Here is a 19,282-nt window from a genome sequence, read left to right on the forward strand (position 1 = left end):
TGATTAATAAATGCTCTCTATTACTGTTATCATTATCACCGTCACTATTTGTATAACTCTTCTCTCAAAAAATGATCAGGCTTAATTGCTAATGTTTCTGTTTCCTGCAAGATAATGTAGATTCTGCAGGGCAGAGATCATGGCTGTCTTGTTTCCTACCCTCTCGCTTTAAAAATGTGTATGTCTGTTTTCTCTTGTTCTGTGGTAATTTACTGTAGAAAAAAGATTCTGCAACACGTGTATTTAATATGGACTATTCTCTTTGCATTAAAAGACTCTTTCCCAAGCTATTGTTCAATCCCTGTTTGTTTACTGGAATACAAATAAGAGTGTGTAGTTCACACAGCTTGCCCAGGTCTCTGTGATTCACTGAACCTTGAACGCTTACTCAGTGTGATTATTTCTGGATAGCCAATGAAGGGTAAACCTTTTGCCAGCCCCAAAACTAGGTGAGCAGCTCTACATTCAAAAAGGAAGATAAAGCCTCTGTGTGGAGCTGAAACTCAGTACACTGTTCCTGCATATCAAGTAAGTTTACTCTCTGTGATTTGGAAGACAGAGGAGCGTAGGCGCTGCATCATGGGAAGAAAATCACTGTACCTTCTGAGCGTGGGCATCCTCTTAGCGTATTACGTTTACACACCTCTCCCAGAGAATTTTGAGGAGCCATGGAGGATGATGTTGTTCAACACATATCTGAAATCTGCAGTGCATTTGGTAAGTTTGGGGTTTTATGCATTTAGAAGTGCAGATGCAACCATTTAATCTGGAGAAGTAAGTTTTTCAGGATTTGGGGTTTTTTTCTGTTTTTTTTTTTATTGATTCACTTTTGAAAAATAAATGCTGTATTTTTTGTCTATTGACTGTTTAGAAGTGTTGCTCCCTTGTTTGTTTGCTTGTTTTCTAGTTTATATATCAGAATCATGTTAAACAGTATCAAGGAAAACAAGCGAGGAGGCATTTGAGTAGCTTTTACTAAAAAATGCTTTGTTTAGGGAGCATTAACGTCATGAGAGTGTCAGTTGTTTGAAGCGCCTATCTTAGAGGTAGTTTGCTCTGTAATTTTGTCAACAAGTCAGAGATCATCTGACTCTGTGGCACTCTGCTGGTTATAGACTTTTCTGCAATCCTTTTGGGATCCAGAGTCTAGACTAAGGGCATGTCAGTAAGTTCTCAAGGAAGTGCCCTGTAAGCAGGCAGGTTGGCATGTGCCCAGGGTTAACCATGAGAGTCATGACACTCAGAAAAGGAAGGGGGCACCCTGGGGTGTCCTGGCAACTGGCTGCCTGCCTGAGCGGCTCTTGGGCTGACCTGCAAAAACGGGGCAGATCTCTCTGCCTCCTTGGGGATGTTTTCCCATTACTTCTTTGATTATTGTATTCCCTTCAGTCTCTAAAAGTCTCTTTCTAGAGACTGATCTTTTATTTCTCACATTGAACAACTGAACTATATTAAATCCTATTGGAAAAACAAGGAGTCTGCTGCCACAGAACTTCCTTTCGAGTGGTGGAGAAAAATAACAAACTAAAATCAAATGACTGAATAATTCATGAGCATGAGCAGTGCCTAGAAGGAGTCAAGCAGGAGGAGAAAAGAGTCATTCAGGCAAATGGCAGGAGCAGGGTTGTATGATCAGAGAAAGCCCCTCTGAAGAGGAAACCCCTGATTTGAGACCAGAATGATGAAAAGGAACCAGCCACCTAAGTGTTAAGAAAGAGTGTTCCAGCAGAGCCGGCAACAAGTGCAAAAGTCCCAGCTGCAAAACGGTGACAAGTTCAAGAAATCACGTGAGCCAGTGGGATTGTGGGGAAGTTCTTGGAATTTAGCGAGGAGAGGCTGGATGTCATGTCACGCATGCTCTGTGGGCAGTGGCAGGAGGCTTTGATTGAATTCTGTGCGCAGAGTAGAGCTATCAAAGAGCTTCAAGAAGCCAAATAATTTTTTTCTCATATTTCCTTTCTTTGCTCTGCAATCTGTGAGAGGATTTGGTTATTGTTTCTTTGAGTCTTGCTATTACTTTTTAAAAATTCATTTAAGCAATTCTATTTCTCCGTTTTTGAGCTTTTCTTCTTCTCCAGTCGCCTTTTTTTTGCAGTCTGTCCACCATTTGTGAGTGTAACATATTTTCAGGGCTCTCAGAGGATATACATTTTAAAAATTGTTTCGACGTCTTTTGTCATTTTTGATTTACTTTTTTGGTTTGTTGGTTTGTTGTTTGGGTAGTGAGTTATTCTCTTGATTTGTCTTGTTTTTCCCGATTAGTTTGGCTGGCTTCCCTCACATGTCTGGCAGTCTTTGAATATCTTTTCATATATTTATTTATTATGCTATGAACATTAAATCAAGACTCAAACTACTGGATTTCAATCCTGGTAAATACGACTCACCAGCTGTGTGACTTTGAACTACTCATGTAACCTTCCTGGGCTCATTTTCCTCTTCTCTGAATATATAATATTACCTACCTCATGTGCAGGCTAGTCATTAATATTATTAAGATTAATCCACGTAAAGGGCTTAGGACACCGACTGTTGTAGAATGAAAAGATGGGATGCAGGTGGCAGGCTGGCCCTCCCTTTTTGTCCCGCCCATTGCTTCACTCCCAGTGTGACCCAGCTTTATAGCTGTACCTCGGGGGATCCATAAGGGCCTCCCTATCTCCAAACTAAATTAGTTCCTCTGTCTGGAAGGGTTTTTTAATTTCTTAGTTTAGCCAAATTCTTCAGAAAAGGCCTTACTTTTAAGACTCAGATAAAATTGCACTTCCTGCTTGAAAACTGCTCTCCGTTTGCCACGCCCAGGGAGCTTTTGTAATCATGTGCTGTCTGCTCCCAAAGTACATGTGCAGAGATGTAGGGATGTATTTACATTGTTTTTCAAACAGTTTCTTCTTTGTCTTTCCCACTTAACTCTGAGGTTCTCGAGAAGAGCCTTTCTCGCGCTCAGCTGTGTAACCCTGAAGCTTAGTGCGGAACCTGACACATTTTTATGGAATAAGGACTAACTGAGCACTCACTCTCCTTTTTAGCAACCACTGTAGGCACAACTTCTGACTTCTGGTTCTTCTAAAAGGACCAAAGAGGGTTCATGAACAAGAATTTAGTTCATTTCACTTGAGCTTATTAAAGGACAGCGTGTACTTGTTCATAGCTCTCTTTGGAACTTGAATTCCAAGGTGGGTGTGAATTTCGTTTTTAGGCTACATTTCTGGAGATGCTGGGACTCAACCATTTGATGGATTCCATGATGATTGGTATGAGTTTTGATGAAGTTCCACCAACCTCAGATGAAAATGTCGCTGTGACTGAGACAACATTCAACCATATTCCTGTCCGTGTGTACGTGCCCAAGAGGAAGTCAGAAGCCCTGAGGAGGGGTGTGTTTTACATCCATGGCGGTGGTTGGTGTTTGGGAAGTGCTGGTAAGTGAATGCTTTGAAAAATCTCTATCACTAAGATAGTTTGCAAACATTTTATTAGAAAACAGCGTCTCCAATAGGTATACAGGGCTCTTCTGCCGGGACACTGCAGTCTCTTTCGTCTTCTCTTGCTTTGTTCTCCTGCCTAAGTTTTACTCTTCTTTGAAGCTTCAAATTATTCTCTTCCACATATACTTTTCTCTTCAATCCAGGTAGAATTGAGAAGACAGTGTTTTCATATTTATTGCAGCGACTCTAAAAGAACAGACTTTGCTATTTCTGCGTTTCTCTGTTTGATATGAGAGGACCAGCTGACATGTCAACCCATTTACTCACATATTTGCTACATGACTGGCAACATTCTAGGAGCTCTGGATCTGTCTCTTTGAATAGACAAGACTCCCTGCTTCTTGGAGCTTACATTCTAATGGAGATAATCTATAATCAGTGGATAAATAAATAAAGCACACAGTGTGTTTAAAAAAAAGTGATAAATTTAGCAAATAATAGACCAGTGTAATCAAGATTGAATGTGCAGGTTGCAAATTTCTTGATGAATAGGATTATAGCAGAAAGAGGACCATACTTAGAAGTGAAAGCACTGGTTTAAAGGTCCCAGTTGTGTGACTTTGAGAAAATCACCTCACCCACCTGAGTCCCAGGGTGCTTGATACTCACCTGCTTACCTCAGATAAACGGGATACAGATCAGTTAAGGGAATGGAGATTGGATTGGGCTCTAATTAAGAACTCTGAGCTCTCTCAGAGAGGAAGAATAAATTAGTCCAAATAAGAAATGTTACAGGCTTGAAATTAAGCAAAATTTTCAATTGATGTGTGAAGATAGGAGGGAAGGAGAGGAGAAGAAAGAGAGAGATTGAGAGAGAATCTAAGATGATTGTCTTGCTTCTGATGGGGGGACTGGGAGGTTGAGGACAGACCCCTGAGGAACAGAGACATAGCATTGGCTGAAAGAATAAGCAACCAGCAAGGCACTGAGAAGTGGCCAAAGAGGTAAAAAAATGAAAAGAAAGCCAGAAGAGGTGAGAGTCTCAAGAAAGAAAGATTAATAAAAACTACTGAATGGTGTAGAGGTGCCAAGTCAGGACAGAAGTATGTCTCTTGGGTGTTGAATTTTTTATGACAATATTGTTGCGGACAGATTTGATGGAACGTTCACATAGAAATGCATTGCAATGAGCAAAAAGTGAGAGGAAAGGAAATGGTAAGAAGGATTGATGGCCTTAAAGGGACTTAGTTAAGAAAGGAATAAGCAAGAAAATGATAAATTGAAAGGAGAGTTAAGTAAGAGCATTTTGTATTATTTTATTTTTTTTATGTGGGAAAGACATGAGCAAGTTGGTAGACTGAAGGAAATGAAGGCAATAAGTAGATGCGTGCTAGAATAGGTGGGCGTCAAGGGTTGACCAATGTGGAACATCCCAGAGGAGATAAGAGGGAAGGAGAGTCAGAGCAGTGGTAAAGTATTGCATATGGATAGGAGGGTTGGAGACGGTTAAGAAGAGCATCAGGGGGCCGGCCCCGTGGCCGAATGGTTAGGTTTAGGTGCTCCGCTTCGGCGGCCCAGGGTTTCGCCAGTTCGGATCCTGGGCATGGACATGGCACCAATCATCAAGCCACGCTGAGGCGGCATCTCACATAGCACAACTGGAAGTACCTACACCTACGATATACAACTATGTACTGGGGCTCTTCCGGGAAAAGAAGGGAACAAAAAAAGAAAAGATTGCCGACAGATTTAGCTCAGGTGCCAATCTTTATTTAAAAAAACTAGAAAAGCATCAGTCTTCCTCCTAGACAAGAGAAAAAGAGGCAAAGACAGAGCTCAGCTAGATACATCTTTAGGATAGCAGTGTGGATGCAAGCTGTAAATGAGGGAGTTCCAACTCTGTGTGTTAAGGGGGCATAGTTCTACCCCCCGTATTTTCAGATGTTTTTCTATTGTCGCATGCAGATTTAGGGGGTCCTTCTATGTTACCACAATTCTGTTTATAGCTCCTTGGCTCACTTATCTAACAGCACATTCGTCAAGTCAGTAACTTGTCTTTTTGTCTGAAATACTCATCACCTAACACAGAGTCAAGTCAATATCTCTTCCAGTAAGGGAGATGAGATTAGTCTTCCCGAGAATAAAGCTGGCTCAGAAGAGCCAAAGACAAAATGTGAAGGACAAAAGATAAAGAGAAGAACAGCGGTGAGGAGGTTCTATGTGAAACTCAAATTCTACTGAGTTGTGGATGGGTGGTTTCCTATGGATAAGTCCAGCACTTCATTTGTCTCCCTGGTATTTCTGTGCAGAGCAGATGGAGAATTCTCAGAATATAAAGCAAGCACAATGGGATTTTTGTGAAGGAAATATCCTGTCTTCATTTGTCCATTTTCACTAAAGTCCTGCTTTTTTCCTTTTATTTCAGCTTTAAAAGGTTATGACTCACTGTCAAGATGGACAGCAGACAGACTTGATGCTGTTGTCATATCAACTGAGTAAGAGCTGTGTTTCTTTGTTTTCAGACCAGATGCCTTACATACCCACAATCACTCAACTTCATTGGTCGATGCATGATTATGCCAAAATCAATGTTTCTCAGATAAGATTAAGTAGGTGATAGAAAGTGAAGTCTAGACTACTCGGATCAGAGTCAAGAAAGAAAATACGTGTACGTATGTGTGTGTATGCTCTTAAGGCAAGAAGGAAGAGCTAAAAGTAAAGGGTTTTTCACGTAAATTTTAACTGTGTTATCCATGGACATAATTACTTGGACTGGATTTCCTCTCAATGTTATACTGACAATCTTTAGGATGAGTGCCTTGGTGTCAAAGAATCATCTACAAAAGTGTGTCATAAATAGTTCCTACTTGAGGTGGTTATTGTGAAGATGAAGTGGTAACATTCCTGGAAGGGACTCAGCCCAGTGACTAACACTTGATTAGTCCAAACAATTAAAATGTATTATCAAACTAAACAAACCAAGCCAATAAGTTAGTGTAAAATAGCATGTTAGACCAATAATCCGCACTTGAAAAGAACACTTAGGGAGAGTAAAATCAGGTGGTGAATTAGCAGGTAGACTATGTCAGAGCCACATACACCTGTGTAAACTTAAACTTCAGGAAATGAAGGAAAAGTTAAGAGTTAACAGTCGTGGCCATTTATCAAGGTAATTCATTATTATAAAATTGAAATATAGTCATATAGTGATTAGAATAAAAATTTTTTAAATCCAAGCTTATGCAAAATTTTGTATTCCAAGTTTATTTTTAAAGATGGTTTTCTTAAAGATGCAAGTCAAATGACACCGTTAAGATATACACCTATGTTTGATTCATTAAATTACTAAAAAATCACACATTCTTGAAAAATGAAATATGCTTTCAAATTTTTATGCAAACACAGGCCTTGCCTTTGAATACACTTATTTTATTTGTATTAAAGGTAAATGACACTCTTTAAAAATTCAATAATTTTGACTCTAAAATTATAATGGCCAATGAGCACATGAAAAGATTCTCAGCATCATTAGCCATCAGATAAACACAAATCAAAACCACAATGAGAATTTTACACACACAATTTCACACACACTAGGATGAGCATAATAAAAAAATAGATTACAAGTTTTAGCAAGGAAATGGAGAAATTGGAACCCTCCATAATGCCAGTGGGAGTGTGAAAGGTGCAGCCACTTTGGAAAAGCTTTTGGCTGTTCCTCAAAAGGTTAAACAGAGTTAGCATATGACTCAGCATATTCACTCTTTGATATATATGCAGGGGAAATAAAAACGTATGTTTACAAAAACGTGTATATGCATAGCAGCATTATTAATAAAACCCCGAAAGTGGAAAAAGCCCAATGTCCACTGACGCATGAAAGGATAAATAAAATGTAATATACCCATATAATTGAAAGATGAATGCTCATTGTCAATAAAAAGGAATGCTATAATGTGGGTAAAGCTTGAAATTAGTATGCTAAGTGAAAAGCCAGTCACAAAAGGCCACCGATTTTCTGATTTCATTTATATGAAATGTCCAGAGTAGGCAAATCTATAGAGACAGAAAGTAGATTAGTGGTTGCCTAGGGCTTGGGGTGGAGGATGAGGAGAAATGAGAAGCAACTACTAACGGGTACAGGGGTTATTTTTGGGGTAATGAAAATGTTCTAACATTGATTGTGATGATGGTTGCACAGCTCTCTGAATACACTAAGAACCATTGAACTGCACTCTTTAAGTGGGTTAATTTTATAGTGTGTGAATTATATCACAATGAAGTGGTTATATTAAAAATTAAGAAAACATATATGTGCATATTAAACATTAAGAGAACATATATGTGTATATAAGAATGTATTTCTTTAATCCAAAATATATAGACATCTACCAATTAATAGAAGTATGGAGGAAAAAGCTCAAAAAGACAACGTACAGAAAAGGAGATCCAAATCACCAATAAACATACGAAAAGTTAGTTTACGCCAGGAAAGTACAAATTACAACGACAAGGAAATACTTCTATACACTCAGTATTATAGCTAAATGAAAAAGACATAAATAAGAAGTGTTGGTGAGAAGATGTATTAACAGGCACTTTCATAAACTTCTGGCTCAAGAATAACTTGGTACCACCACCTTGCAAAACTCTTTGACGATATTAAGTACAGCTAAGCATATACTCTGTGACCATCAATAACACTTACAGGTATATGTCAGCAAAAATGCATACGTATGTTCATCAAAAAACACGTGCTAGGATATTCCCAGCATCACTGTTTGTGAAGGTCCAAGAGTGCAAACAACGCAAATGCCCATCAACATTTTGATGGATAAGTGAGTTGTGACATAGTCACACAGTAGAGTATCCGACACGAGGTCAGAAGCACACAGCAAAGGGGATGAGGCTCCAAATCATCATGGTGAACAATGGAGGCCAGACACCTGGGAGTACAGGCCGAATGATTCCATTTGTTGAAAGGGCAAAACCAGGCAAAATTAACCTACGCTGTGTGTCAGGCTGGTGGATGCTTCAGGGCTTGGGGAGATTAAATGGAAGAGAGCTTCAGGGAGGGCTCTGGCAACCCTCTATTGCATGGTCCAGGTGTTGGTTATATGGCTGTGTTCCATTTGGAAACTGAGTTGTACACTTGAGATACATGCATTTCTGACATGTGTATTATGCTTTCATAAAAAGCAAAAATATAAGTGACATGAAAAGCATGTTTTCTCTCCACAGCTACAGATTAGCCCCTAAGTATCATTTCCCAACTCAATTTGAAGATGTGTATAATGCCTTAAAGTGGTTCTTACGTGAAAAAGTTCTTGCAAAATACGGCGTGAACCCTGAGAGGGTTGCTGTTTCTGGAGACAGCGCGGGAGGAAATTTAGCGGCAGCAGTAACGCAACAGGTACGATGCTCATCATTTCTAGGTTTGTCTTTTTTTTTTAAAATAGTCTACTTATAAACAGTACTTTAATAAATATATTAAAATGTAAATGCAAGTGCAGACGGTCCCTGACCTAGATATTTCGACTTTACGATGGTGCGAAAGCGGTGTGCATTCAGCAGAAACCATACCGGGAATTTTGAATTTTGATCGTGGGCTAGCGATATGCAGTACAATGCTCTCTTGTGATTCTGGGCACCGGCAGCCACAGCTCCCAGTCAGCCATGCAATCACGAGGGTAAACCACTGATGCACTCACAACCCTTCTGTACCCACGCGGCCATTCTGTTTCTCACTTTCAGTACAGTATTCAATTAATAACGTGAGATACTCAACACTTTATTATGAAATAGGCTTTGTGTTAGATGATTTTGACCAACCGTAGGCTAACGTCAGTGTTGCAGGCGTGTTTCTGGTAGGGAGGCTGAGCCAGGATGCTGGGTAGGTTAGGCAAGTTAAATGCATTTTCCACGTAGGAGATTTTCAACTTCCAATGGGTTTATGCGGAAGTAACCCCATCCTAAGATCGGGAAGACCTGTATAAGGATAGTGATTTTGGGGGAAATATTAAAGAGAATATTGAGAAGAAATGTCTAAAATATCAAAATGTGAATTGCTACTCCTGTCATAGGTTCCTTTCTTTCTTAATGAAATGATAATTCTCTAGATAGATTGTTGATTTAAAATTATATACATGTCAGTAAAATATTATACTAGTGAGATGAATGAGTTTATATACTTGTGTGACCGAACACTGATCTTATCACATTGTTAGAGGTGCGGATGGACTCGGTCACCTCCAGTGCGGTCTTCCTGGATTGCCTGAAGAAGCACACTACTTTTAGAAACTAACAGCACATTCAAAACTTTCTATGCCATTTACAAAGAAGAAATATAAAGTATTCAAAAAATTTCTTTGCTTACATAAAATCAGTTGTTTTTATCTGTCACTTAATAATAGTAATATAATAATAATAATACATAGCATATTTTATCCCAGATTATATGTAACATGAGTTCTGTTTCCATGAACAGAAAAAAAAAACACCTGCTATTGATTGTTTAAAATCCAAGCTGTTTTCCCATTTAGCGGTGGAAGCCAGACGGGGAAGCTGCCTGTGGACTACAGGTGTAGAGTCTGGATTTTACTAGTCGATTTTAATTATAAAGGATGGATTTAAAGCAATTAAAAAACATTGCTTTATTTGTCTTGTTGACGATATTCATTTATAATTATTTTACACTAAAAAGGTATTTTGGCCACTAGAGTTTCTTGTACAATATTTCCAAAAGGAAAGAGTGTTATGGTGAGGCTTTGCTGCAACCACAATGTGGAACAGGAGTTTGAAACTTCCCAGAGCGGATTTCTGATTGTTGCCATAGGTTTCAGAGTATAGCAGAAAAAACACGAAATTAGACAGCAGGAGACTTGGATTTTCTTGAGAAGCAGTCATTCTACATGTGATCTTCGCCAGTTTACTTAATCCCTGTAAGCACCCATTTCCTCAACTATGAGACAAAATGAAACCTTTCAACTTTACAGAGTTGTTTTTAGGGGCACATGAATAAATTTATATAAAAATACCTGGTAACCTGTGATGATCTTCATAAATGGTCTTCAAAGTGTCCAAAGAGGTCTACTTTGATTATTATGTTACAACATTGATAAACACTAAGATTAGCAAAATATTTGAGGAATCCAATATCTGTATTTTTATGTAGAAGTTATATACATTTTTTTTACAGTATAGTATATTGTGTGTTTTGAAAACATATAAAACCGCATTTTAAAACATGTCTTCAAAAATTGAAATATGTTTTGAATTTTTATTCTAACTTATGGATCACCGTTTTGGCCACTATGGTGTTTGTGCACCTCTCTGCAGACCATTGACCTTTACAAACATGAGCACCTTAGGCCTGATGTAGGAAAGAGTCATTTTAACAGAATGTTTCACACAGAAAGCCTGCCCAAATCCCTCAAAATAGGACGTCACTGGCATCAAAGCCAGGTCAGAAATCCCTGTTAAGTGATCCTTTCTTTCCATGGCAAAGCCTACTGGCATAGTAGACTCTTTTAATAAACTCTCATATTAACAAAGGAGTAAAAAGGTCAAATTTATGCATGTTCTTCTGGTTGTCATTCTTTGTAGAAAGGGTAACACATTAACTTTCTAATTATTGCTTAGATATTTTACATTATCCATGAGGAGTATGAGACAGATGATTATCCTTAAGTTAAAAGTACCCTTTAATTAAAGAATATCTAGTTCTAGAATCCTATTTTGGATATTTGAAATTTTGTTCAAATGGTGTATTCCAATTACTACTTACGTCTTTCTGAGATTATGAATCTATATATAATTTTGTTAGTTATTTTATTGTTTTAAACTGAAAATATTTCATGCAAGTAATTTTAATTATTTCTCAGCTCTTAGATGATCCAGATGTCAAGATCAAACTCAAGGTCCAGTCTTTAATTTATCCTGCCCTTCAGCCTCTTGACGTAGATACACCATCATACCAAGGATATTCGCATTTTCCTGTTCTGTCCAAATCACTCATGGTCAGGTTCTGGAGTGAATATTTTACTACAGATAGATCACTTGAGAAAGCCATGCTTTCCCACCAACATGTTCCTGTGGAATCAAGTCACTTATTCAAGTTTGTTAATTGGAGTTCCTTGCTCCCTGAGAGGTTTATAAAAGGATATGTGTATAACAATCCAATTTATGGCAGTTCTGAGCTATCAAAGAAATATCCAGGATTCCTGGATGTGAGGGCAGCCCCCCTGTTGGCTGATGACCACAAGTTGCGTGGTTTACCTCTGACCTACATCATCACCTGTCAGTATGACGTGTTAAGAGACGATGGACTCATGTATGTCTCCCGACTTCGGAACGCTGGAGTTAGGGTGACCCATAACCACGTTGAGGACGGATTCCATGGATCGTTTTCACTTCTGAATTTTAAAATTGGTTACAGGCTCATCAATCAGTATATTAGCTGGCTAAGTGAAAATCTATAGCAGAATATTTATCAACGATATATTTTAAAAATAAAGCAAATTTCAATACATCAGAAAATCTAGATGTTAGAAATTGGCCTTTCTTGGTCTCTGTAAGGTCTATGTACAGCATAATGATTATTTTCTGTTTTTCTTTTTTACTCTGAGGGATTTCATTTAGTTTTCCACATTGTGTATCTGGTAATTCAATGAGGTTTTTCCTCTTAACGAATATAATCTGACTTTTTAAAATATCTTATTTTCTTGGATACTCTTTTTGTGTATGTTGGCTACTACTTACTATTTACAATTGCGAGAGGATAAATGCAAGCAAATATTGCTCATCTAAATAATGTCAAAGTTTTAATTGATGTACATTTACGGTCTGAAACACTCCCAGTACCTGATCTAAGTGCCAACTCTGAACATAGTTGCCTTAACACGGTGCCATTTTATTATCACTGTAAATTCTTCTTTTTCTTTGCAACACCTCTAGAATCCAAGTAGCAGGAGTTACACTATTTAATGCTAAAAATCACTGTGGTACTTTGGGGAAGTAGCTGCTTTACCCTTGGAGAGGAGTTAGAGAGAGTGACATTTAGTAAAGATTGAGGAAGTCTTTAGAATGGGCAATGACCTAGTAACAGCCAGAGACTACAGACGTGGAAGCAACTGACCAATGATAGAAAAAGCACAGAAAAACTTGATCTGTGAAAAGTCCATCCTGACAGTGCAGGGAGGAAGGCAAAATAAAGTGGATTGTTGAGGAGCCAGCCCGGTGACATAGTGGTTAAGTTTGCGTGCCCAGCTTCGGTGGCCCAGGGTTCACAGGTTTGGATCCTGGGTGCAGACCTACGCACCGCTCATCAAGCCATGCTGTGGTGACATCCCACATGAAATAGAGGAAGATGGGCACAGATGTTAGCTCAGAGCCAATCTTCCTCACACACACACACAAATGGATTGTGTTTCAAGGCTGAGCAGAATTATTTGTATTGGCCACGAGCTGTGTGACGTATTCTAACTGCGAAGAAGCACAGCCACAGGCAGTCTTCCAATGGTGCGGGAGCTCCACATGGCCCTCAGGGACCAGGGCTCCTTCTATCTTTGTACTTCAGCACACTCAGTGTCTGTTTTTGTGTCCATACACACAATTATTGTACTTTTGAGTATCATCTGAATATCCTATCTTGGCAGAGATGGAGTATGGTAAAAGCTGAGTCACATTTGAGGCCATTCCATTTTCTTAAGAAACCAGTAGCTATCCCAGAAGCTCCACCCAATAGACTTCTCTATTTTGTTTTCTAGGACTGAGTCACAAGAAATTTTGCAAAACAGAAACTTTGTAGTTGAGCAAATGACATTTTCTTGTGCTGAGGAATAAGAAAATAACAAAGCAACTAGGAGAACACGCTATACATATCTATAGCAGTAAATTGTCAAACAGCAATTGTGGGATAAGTTTCTGAGTAAATAAGTAAAGAGAGTTGAGGATTAATAACAAATGTACTGAATATATATATGTCGGATCTATGGTCCCAAATGAATCATCGATGTACCATGTATAAATAAAAGAATATGTTGATTGCTTTGAAGTAAACTCTTGAATGCATCCATGGTTGGTACTTGCTATTCTTTCCTCTGAACTCTCCTTAAGGGAGCGGGTGATGACACTAATATAAATGTTTACAAGCAGACATCTGATTGACCAGAGAGCTGGGGACTCAAATAGCATCTATGATGTTTTCACATTAAGCAAACATTCTCTCTGACAATTAAAGTCATGGGGGCAGACAAGAGGAGTGGGCCAGAGGATCAATTTACTGAGATTTGTGAAACTAACATTCTAGAAGTTTTCGCTATATCTTGATAAGAATGATAATATTTTTAGATCAGTTTAATTGTTAGTATTGTTAGTCAAATTGAGTAGTAGGGATGCAATTTTCAAGCACAGTGATCCCTTTAGGGGGGAAAAAAACTCCCGAAAATTCCAGTGATCTGGCAATTCCACATTCAGATATTTTCTCAAAATAAAATGAAACAGGGCCACAAAAAAGGACTGGCGCAGGAATGTTTATTTTAGCTTTATCCACATCAGCAAAGAATTGGAGGGAAAATTCCTTAACTTCTTGTTTTTTCCTTCTCTTAAACTGCCTACAACTGAAATATAGTACTTACTCCAAGACGTTGCTTCCCTTATTTTTCCTTATACTGCAAGAGCTGGAGGTGAGGTAGCTCCTATTGCTCCTTCCAGACCATCCTATCTCCTCCACCCTTGTTCAGGGGTCAGCAAACTACAGCCTGCAGGCAAAATCACTTCTGTTCCTGTTTTTGTATAACCCTGAGCTAAGAACGTTTTATTCTTAATAAATAATAATGTTATATAATAATATAATAATGTAATATAATAATGTTATAAAGCATTATGGAAAAAAAAGAAGAGAAAAAAAGGAGGAGGATTGGGGGAACACCCGTGACTTGCAACCCCCTCCTGTGTACATCATCAGCTCCCTTGTCTCTCTACTCACCTCCTTGTCTATCATAACCCAAATCTGAATAAACCCGTCTTTATGCCTACTCTGCACTATGCAGCTACTGCCTGTGCAGCTGAACATGGTTGAAGAAAAACAGAGAAGCATGCTAGAATTTGCCACTTTAATCAAGACTGTAAGCCTTATGTGTGTCCTTAATGATTCCCAGCCATCATACTATGGTTTTCCAGTCAATTGAGCCTTCTAACCTGCTTAATTACTCAAATCTCCTCTACCTCCTCCTCCATCCTTTATCTCAGCTAATGATCTTGTTTTCTATTTTGCTGAGAAAACAGAAACCACAGAAGCAAAGTCCCACAAGCTCTCACCCCATGTTGACCCCTGCACCGGTATCCTCACCCACATAGTCTAACTCACCACCTATTACTGTAGATGAACTAAGGATTCGCACTCCCGTGGAAGCATTGTCTCCCTCTATTTGTGCACTTGTTCCCTCTCTCGTTTGCTGTGTCTATCTCTGTTCATTCTCAGTGGAGTGCTTCCAGTCTCAGGACTTGGACTTCTTCTCTCTCTGTACTCACTTCTCTGGGGATGGCCCTTGGTCTCAAGGCTTTATATGGCCTGTAAGCTGACACCCCTAACTCACATCTCCACCATGGAGCTCCTCAATTCCAGATTAGCATATGTCCAGCTGCCTACTTGACAACATTTGGATGTATAAAGACATCTCAAATTTAAATTTCTGATCTTCTACATGAAATAACTCCTACTCAAAGATGATCTCATTTTAGTAAGTGGAAAACTCCCAAATTCCTCCTGTGGGCTCAGGTCAAAAGAACATTAAAGTCAAACTTGATTTCTTTCTTTCTGTGTGTCATACGTCCATACATTATCAAATCCTTTTGGTTGTATCTTCAAAATACTTGGAGAATTCAACCATTTCTTAGCACTCACGGCTAACATCCTCTATGATACACCATCATTCTTCACTTTTATTATTCCCACAGCATCCTAATTGGTCTGGCTTTACCCTATCCCCATAGATACTACTCTTAACACTCCAGCCAGGATGGTCTTTTTCAGATGGAAGACAGAACATGTCACTTCTCTGCTCAAAATCCCCAAAAGGCTTCTTAATTGAGGCAGACTGTGGGTCTTTATGACGTCCGTAAGCTAGTTCTTACAATGACCTTCTAAGTCTTACACACTATGTAGGCTATCATTTATCTCTTCTTTCAGTTCATATTGATGCAGGGTCGGTGAGCTGAGGAGTCGAAAGAAAGACTTCTTGGACTCTCAAGGTCTGGCAGTAGTGCTCTTTTATTTAGAGAATAGTGTGGAATAGCATGGGGACAGGACCCATAGGCAGTAAAGAGCTGCTGCTGCCGCTGCTGCTGCATGAGGACAGGATGCACGGGCAGTCAAAGCTGCTGCTGCCCGCATGGGGACAGGAACCATGGGCAGTCAGAGCTGCTGCGTGGGGACAGGACCCATGGTCAGGAGGAGCTGCTGCTGTCGGCTTGGGGACAGGACCCATGAGCAGTCAGAGATGCTGCAGCGGCTGCAAATGTGAGTTGAGGGTAGGGCTAAATTTAAGGCATAGGTATGTGAGTTATCTCTTTACAAGACAAAGGAAAGAATATGTAAAAAGAGTTGTTAAAATGGTATCAGTGCTGGTGGGGTCTGGTTATTGGGTAGTCCTATAACTTTTAGATAAGAATCAAGCCAGATTAAGTAAATGGCAGAAACCACCGCTTAAATATTATCTTCAGTTAAAGATAAAGGAGGATGTTGGGGGGCTTCAGTTACATGAGGTTGCCAGACAGTAAACAACATAAGTCCTTGCCTTCCCCATTAAGAGTTTCCAGAGACAAGGCCATCCCGCCTTCCTCCTGGTGCAGAGAGGGAGACACCCCCCACAGATGGAGACTTCCTTCACAAATGCAAATGTCTCTCATCAAAGGGCAAGCAAATTCCACTCCTCAGAGCCTCCTTCTCATCTTCAGTTTTTAAAATTAACCAGCCTAAAATCCTCATCAATATTATTGCGTTCTACACTTCAACTCCTCTGGCCTCTTTGACGTTCCTCGAATTCCAATCTCAGGGACTTTGCTTCAATAACCCTCCTCAGATATTCACCTCCTCACATGTCACTTTCTCAAGGAGGACTTTTGTCATCACTATTTAAGATCATCTCCCATCTGTCCTGTACCTACCACAGTGCATGATCTGTTTTCTCTTCTTCAAATAGGTCAACCTAATCCCACCTGTTTGATTGGTTCATAAAATGTATTACTCTCTGAGGTGATCCTTTTCCTTTATTCACATAGATTAGTGTTATTGGTTTTATCATTTGCACACCTTGCCAAATCTTTACAAGAGGATCATTAACACATAGTTATATCTATGAGTCTTCAGATTAGTCTGCAGCTAGAAGCAGAGAATGTCAGATCTATTAGCTAATTTCTTTCCTCATCAATATTCCCATTTGTATGTGAGAAAATCAAACAAGTAATTCAACTAACAGACAAAATTGTTAACAAAGATATCATTGTTAGAAATTTTCCTATGATTTATTTCACAAATTGGCCACAATAATGAGCAAATTCTGAAATAATGACTGAATTGTTACTATAATAATGAATTGTTACTATAACAATGTCAAAAGTTGGGATAAGTGTTGGAAATGGAATCCTAGTTGTCAGGCATAGTAAACTCAGGTAGTACGGTCTCCATTCATGGAAACAAGTGTCCATTAGTTCTCTTGTCCGTTTCAAAAGAGAAAGCAAGGAAACTTTGCAAACAATGAAACTTTATGCAGATTATTTGTTTACCATAATCTATTCCCTTAGTGCACTTACACACGCTAACATTTTAGAAGTAGCAGAGAGAATTTATTCCATATTGTTAGAGAAAAAAACAGCTTTTCTGATCGCTATCCATTTCCTATGAAAAGGAAGTATTCTTCAGTCCACTTTTAGGGAATTTTCTCAACAGTCTTCTCTAACATGAAGTTAAACAAACATTCTTTGCACATAGGATTTTTCCAATCTTACTCTGCCAGCTTTAATTATTTCTTTGACAGTTTATGGACATTTCCTTATACTCAAATATTAGTAGACATCCCTAATCCCAGTTCCAGTTTTCTTTAAAAAGATTTGTTATAGAGCCAGATACTTTCTTATTCATATTGAAGGAGCACATAAGCTAGAAGGGTAGTTCTCAAACTTTTGCGAGCATCAGAATCACCCAGAGAGCTTGCATATATACCTGGGCTCCAACCCAGAGTCTCCGATTCAGTAGGTCTGGATCAGGGCCAAAGAGTTTGCATTTCCAACAAGTTCCGGAGCAATGTTGATAGTCCTGCTCCAATGATCACATGTCAATGATTACGGATTTTGATATTTTCAAATTTAGTGTGAAATAAGAATCATCGGAGAGAGTTCTTTTAAAGAAAAAATTCTGGGATACCGTCACCCTGAGTTTTCATTCTTCCAGAACCCCCTCAAATGATTCCAAATAAAGAACATTTTGAAATAAAACCAATCTGGTGACAGAGAAAGAGAAAAATCAGCCACTTCAGTTGATAACTGAAGATAAAGATGATAACTCTATATAAGTTGATATAGTTGATAGCTATAGATAAGGATGTTATTATTCAGTGGAGAGAGGGGGAGAGGCATACTGCCAAGGAACCCTTCAGGAGACTCGGCACTTGCCCTGAATTTTGACCAAATAAGAATGCGCATTTCTAAAAACTTCCTCAGTGATGCTGATGCTTGTGGTCCAAAAACCACCACAAGTGACTATTGATTTCAATGTCTCTTCAAATTTAGTGTGAAGCATGAAACAGTTAACTACCTAGGTACCTCAGGCAAGTGCCAAGGTTCCTGGCTCTGCCCCAAAGCTCTACAGTTCCACTGGGGATGGCATATCATGTAGATCATCAAGTGTTAATTATGCTTAATTGTCCACCATATAAACCAAACCACACCTTCAGTCAGAACATGTTTCTGATGTACCTCAACAGCATAAACAACATTTAACGCTCTGCAAAGTAACCACTGCCAATACTGTGGCAGTAAGTATTCTTCCTAAGAGCCTAGCTCAGGCTGGCTCTCGCCCCAAGTGTGTGTGTTGGGGGAGGAGCAGGAGAGCTCGACCTGCAGAAATACCCAGTGTGCTAGGAAGATGCTCAGTGTTCGGAAACTCACCAGATTCCAGAAGGGGCATGAGGCACAGGAGCCAGAAGAAAGCATTTAGATCTGCTCTGTGCTCTAAGCATTTTAACCTGGACCAGAGGAGAATCTGCCTAGCAACCTATCAGAAGGAAACAGAGGGGAAAAAGCCACAAAGTTGTGGCTAGTGGACACAGAACATTTTAGCGCAAACAAACACGGCAGCTCTTTGTCATCGAATGCTGGGAAATCACCCACGATGTTTCATTGTGCTACATAATTTATACTTACCCTTCTAGTCTTTAAAATTTTATGTATTTTGGCATGCCTTCTTCAAGTTTTTTTTTTTATATGTTAGAGTTTAAACTGGAGTCTAATCTTGGGCAGGCACTACTCTAGACGGGACTGTCTTCCCAGGACTGGTGTTCACTTGTTTTTCTTGGGTAGGGCTGCAATTATTTCTGATGGTATTGCTAGAATTCTCAGCTCTTCCCTTTCCCTAGGCTCTGGGCTAGGGCATCATTAGACAATAAAAATAGAACCCTTTTTGGAAAGCCTAAGACCCCTTAAAACTCAAGTCCTGTATAAAAGACTGTAGAATTCTGACCAGAGGCTGAATGTGGGCTTGCCACTCATTTGTCAGTTTCTTGAAAATGGGAGATTATTATTATTATTGCTATTATTATTATTATTATTTTGGTATGTTTAAGGCTCTGAAGAAGATG

At 39.1% G+C, this 19,282-nt stretch overlaps 1 protein-coding gene across 2 annotated transcripts; it reads left to right on the forward strand.

The window, feature by feature from the left end:
- The first annotated feature begins 311 nt into the window (after positions 1 to 311).
- Positions 312 to 13,487, forward strand: LOC103551606 (arylacetamide deacetylase). Of its 2 annotated transcripts, none has more exons than XM_008521137.2 (5): positions 312 to 717; positions 3,200 to 3,422; positions 5,854 to 5,923; positions 8,670 to 8,841; positions 11,312 to 13,487. In XM_008521137.2, the coding sequence occupies exons 1-5, from the start codon at positions 580 to 582 to the stop codon at positions 11,906 to 11,908; spliced, it is 1,200 nt and encodes a 399-aa protein (XP_008519359.2). In that variant the 5' UTR covers positions 312 to 579; the 3' UTR covers positions 11,909 to 13,487. The 2 variants fall into 2 exon arrangements, with proteins under 2 accessions (XP_008519359.2, XP_070433715.1); XM_070577614.1 differs by lacking the exon at positions 312 to 717 and adding an exon at positions 1,126 to 1,787.
- Positions 13,488 to 19,282: the final 5,795 nt, after the last annotated feature.

Source organism: Equus przewalskii, chromosome 15 (genome assembly GCF_037783145.1).
Source record: "Equus przewalskii isolate Varuska chromosome 15, EquPr2, whole genome shotgun sequence".
NCBI lineage: Eukaryota > Metazoa > Chordata > Mammalia > Perissodactyla > Equidae > Equus > Equus przewalskii.

What these genes read in the sequence shown, in the direction of transcription:
- LOC103551606 (XM_008521137.2), top strand. Translation starts at nt 580, where the DNA reads ATGGGAAGAAAATCACTGTACCTTCTGAGCGTGGGCATCCTCTTAGCG. An exon ending in TGAAATCTGCAGTGCATTTG is followed by an intron (nt 718 to 3,199) that starts GTAAGTTTGGGG and finishes TTTCGTTTTTAG; the next exon opens with GCTACATTTCTGGAGATGCT. An exon ending in GCTGTTGTCATATCAACTGA is followed by an intron (nt 5,924 to 8,669) that starts GTAAGAGCTGTG and finishes TTCTCTCCACAG; the next exon opens with CTACAGATTAGCCCCTAAGT.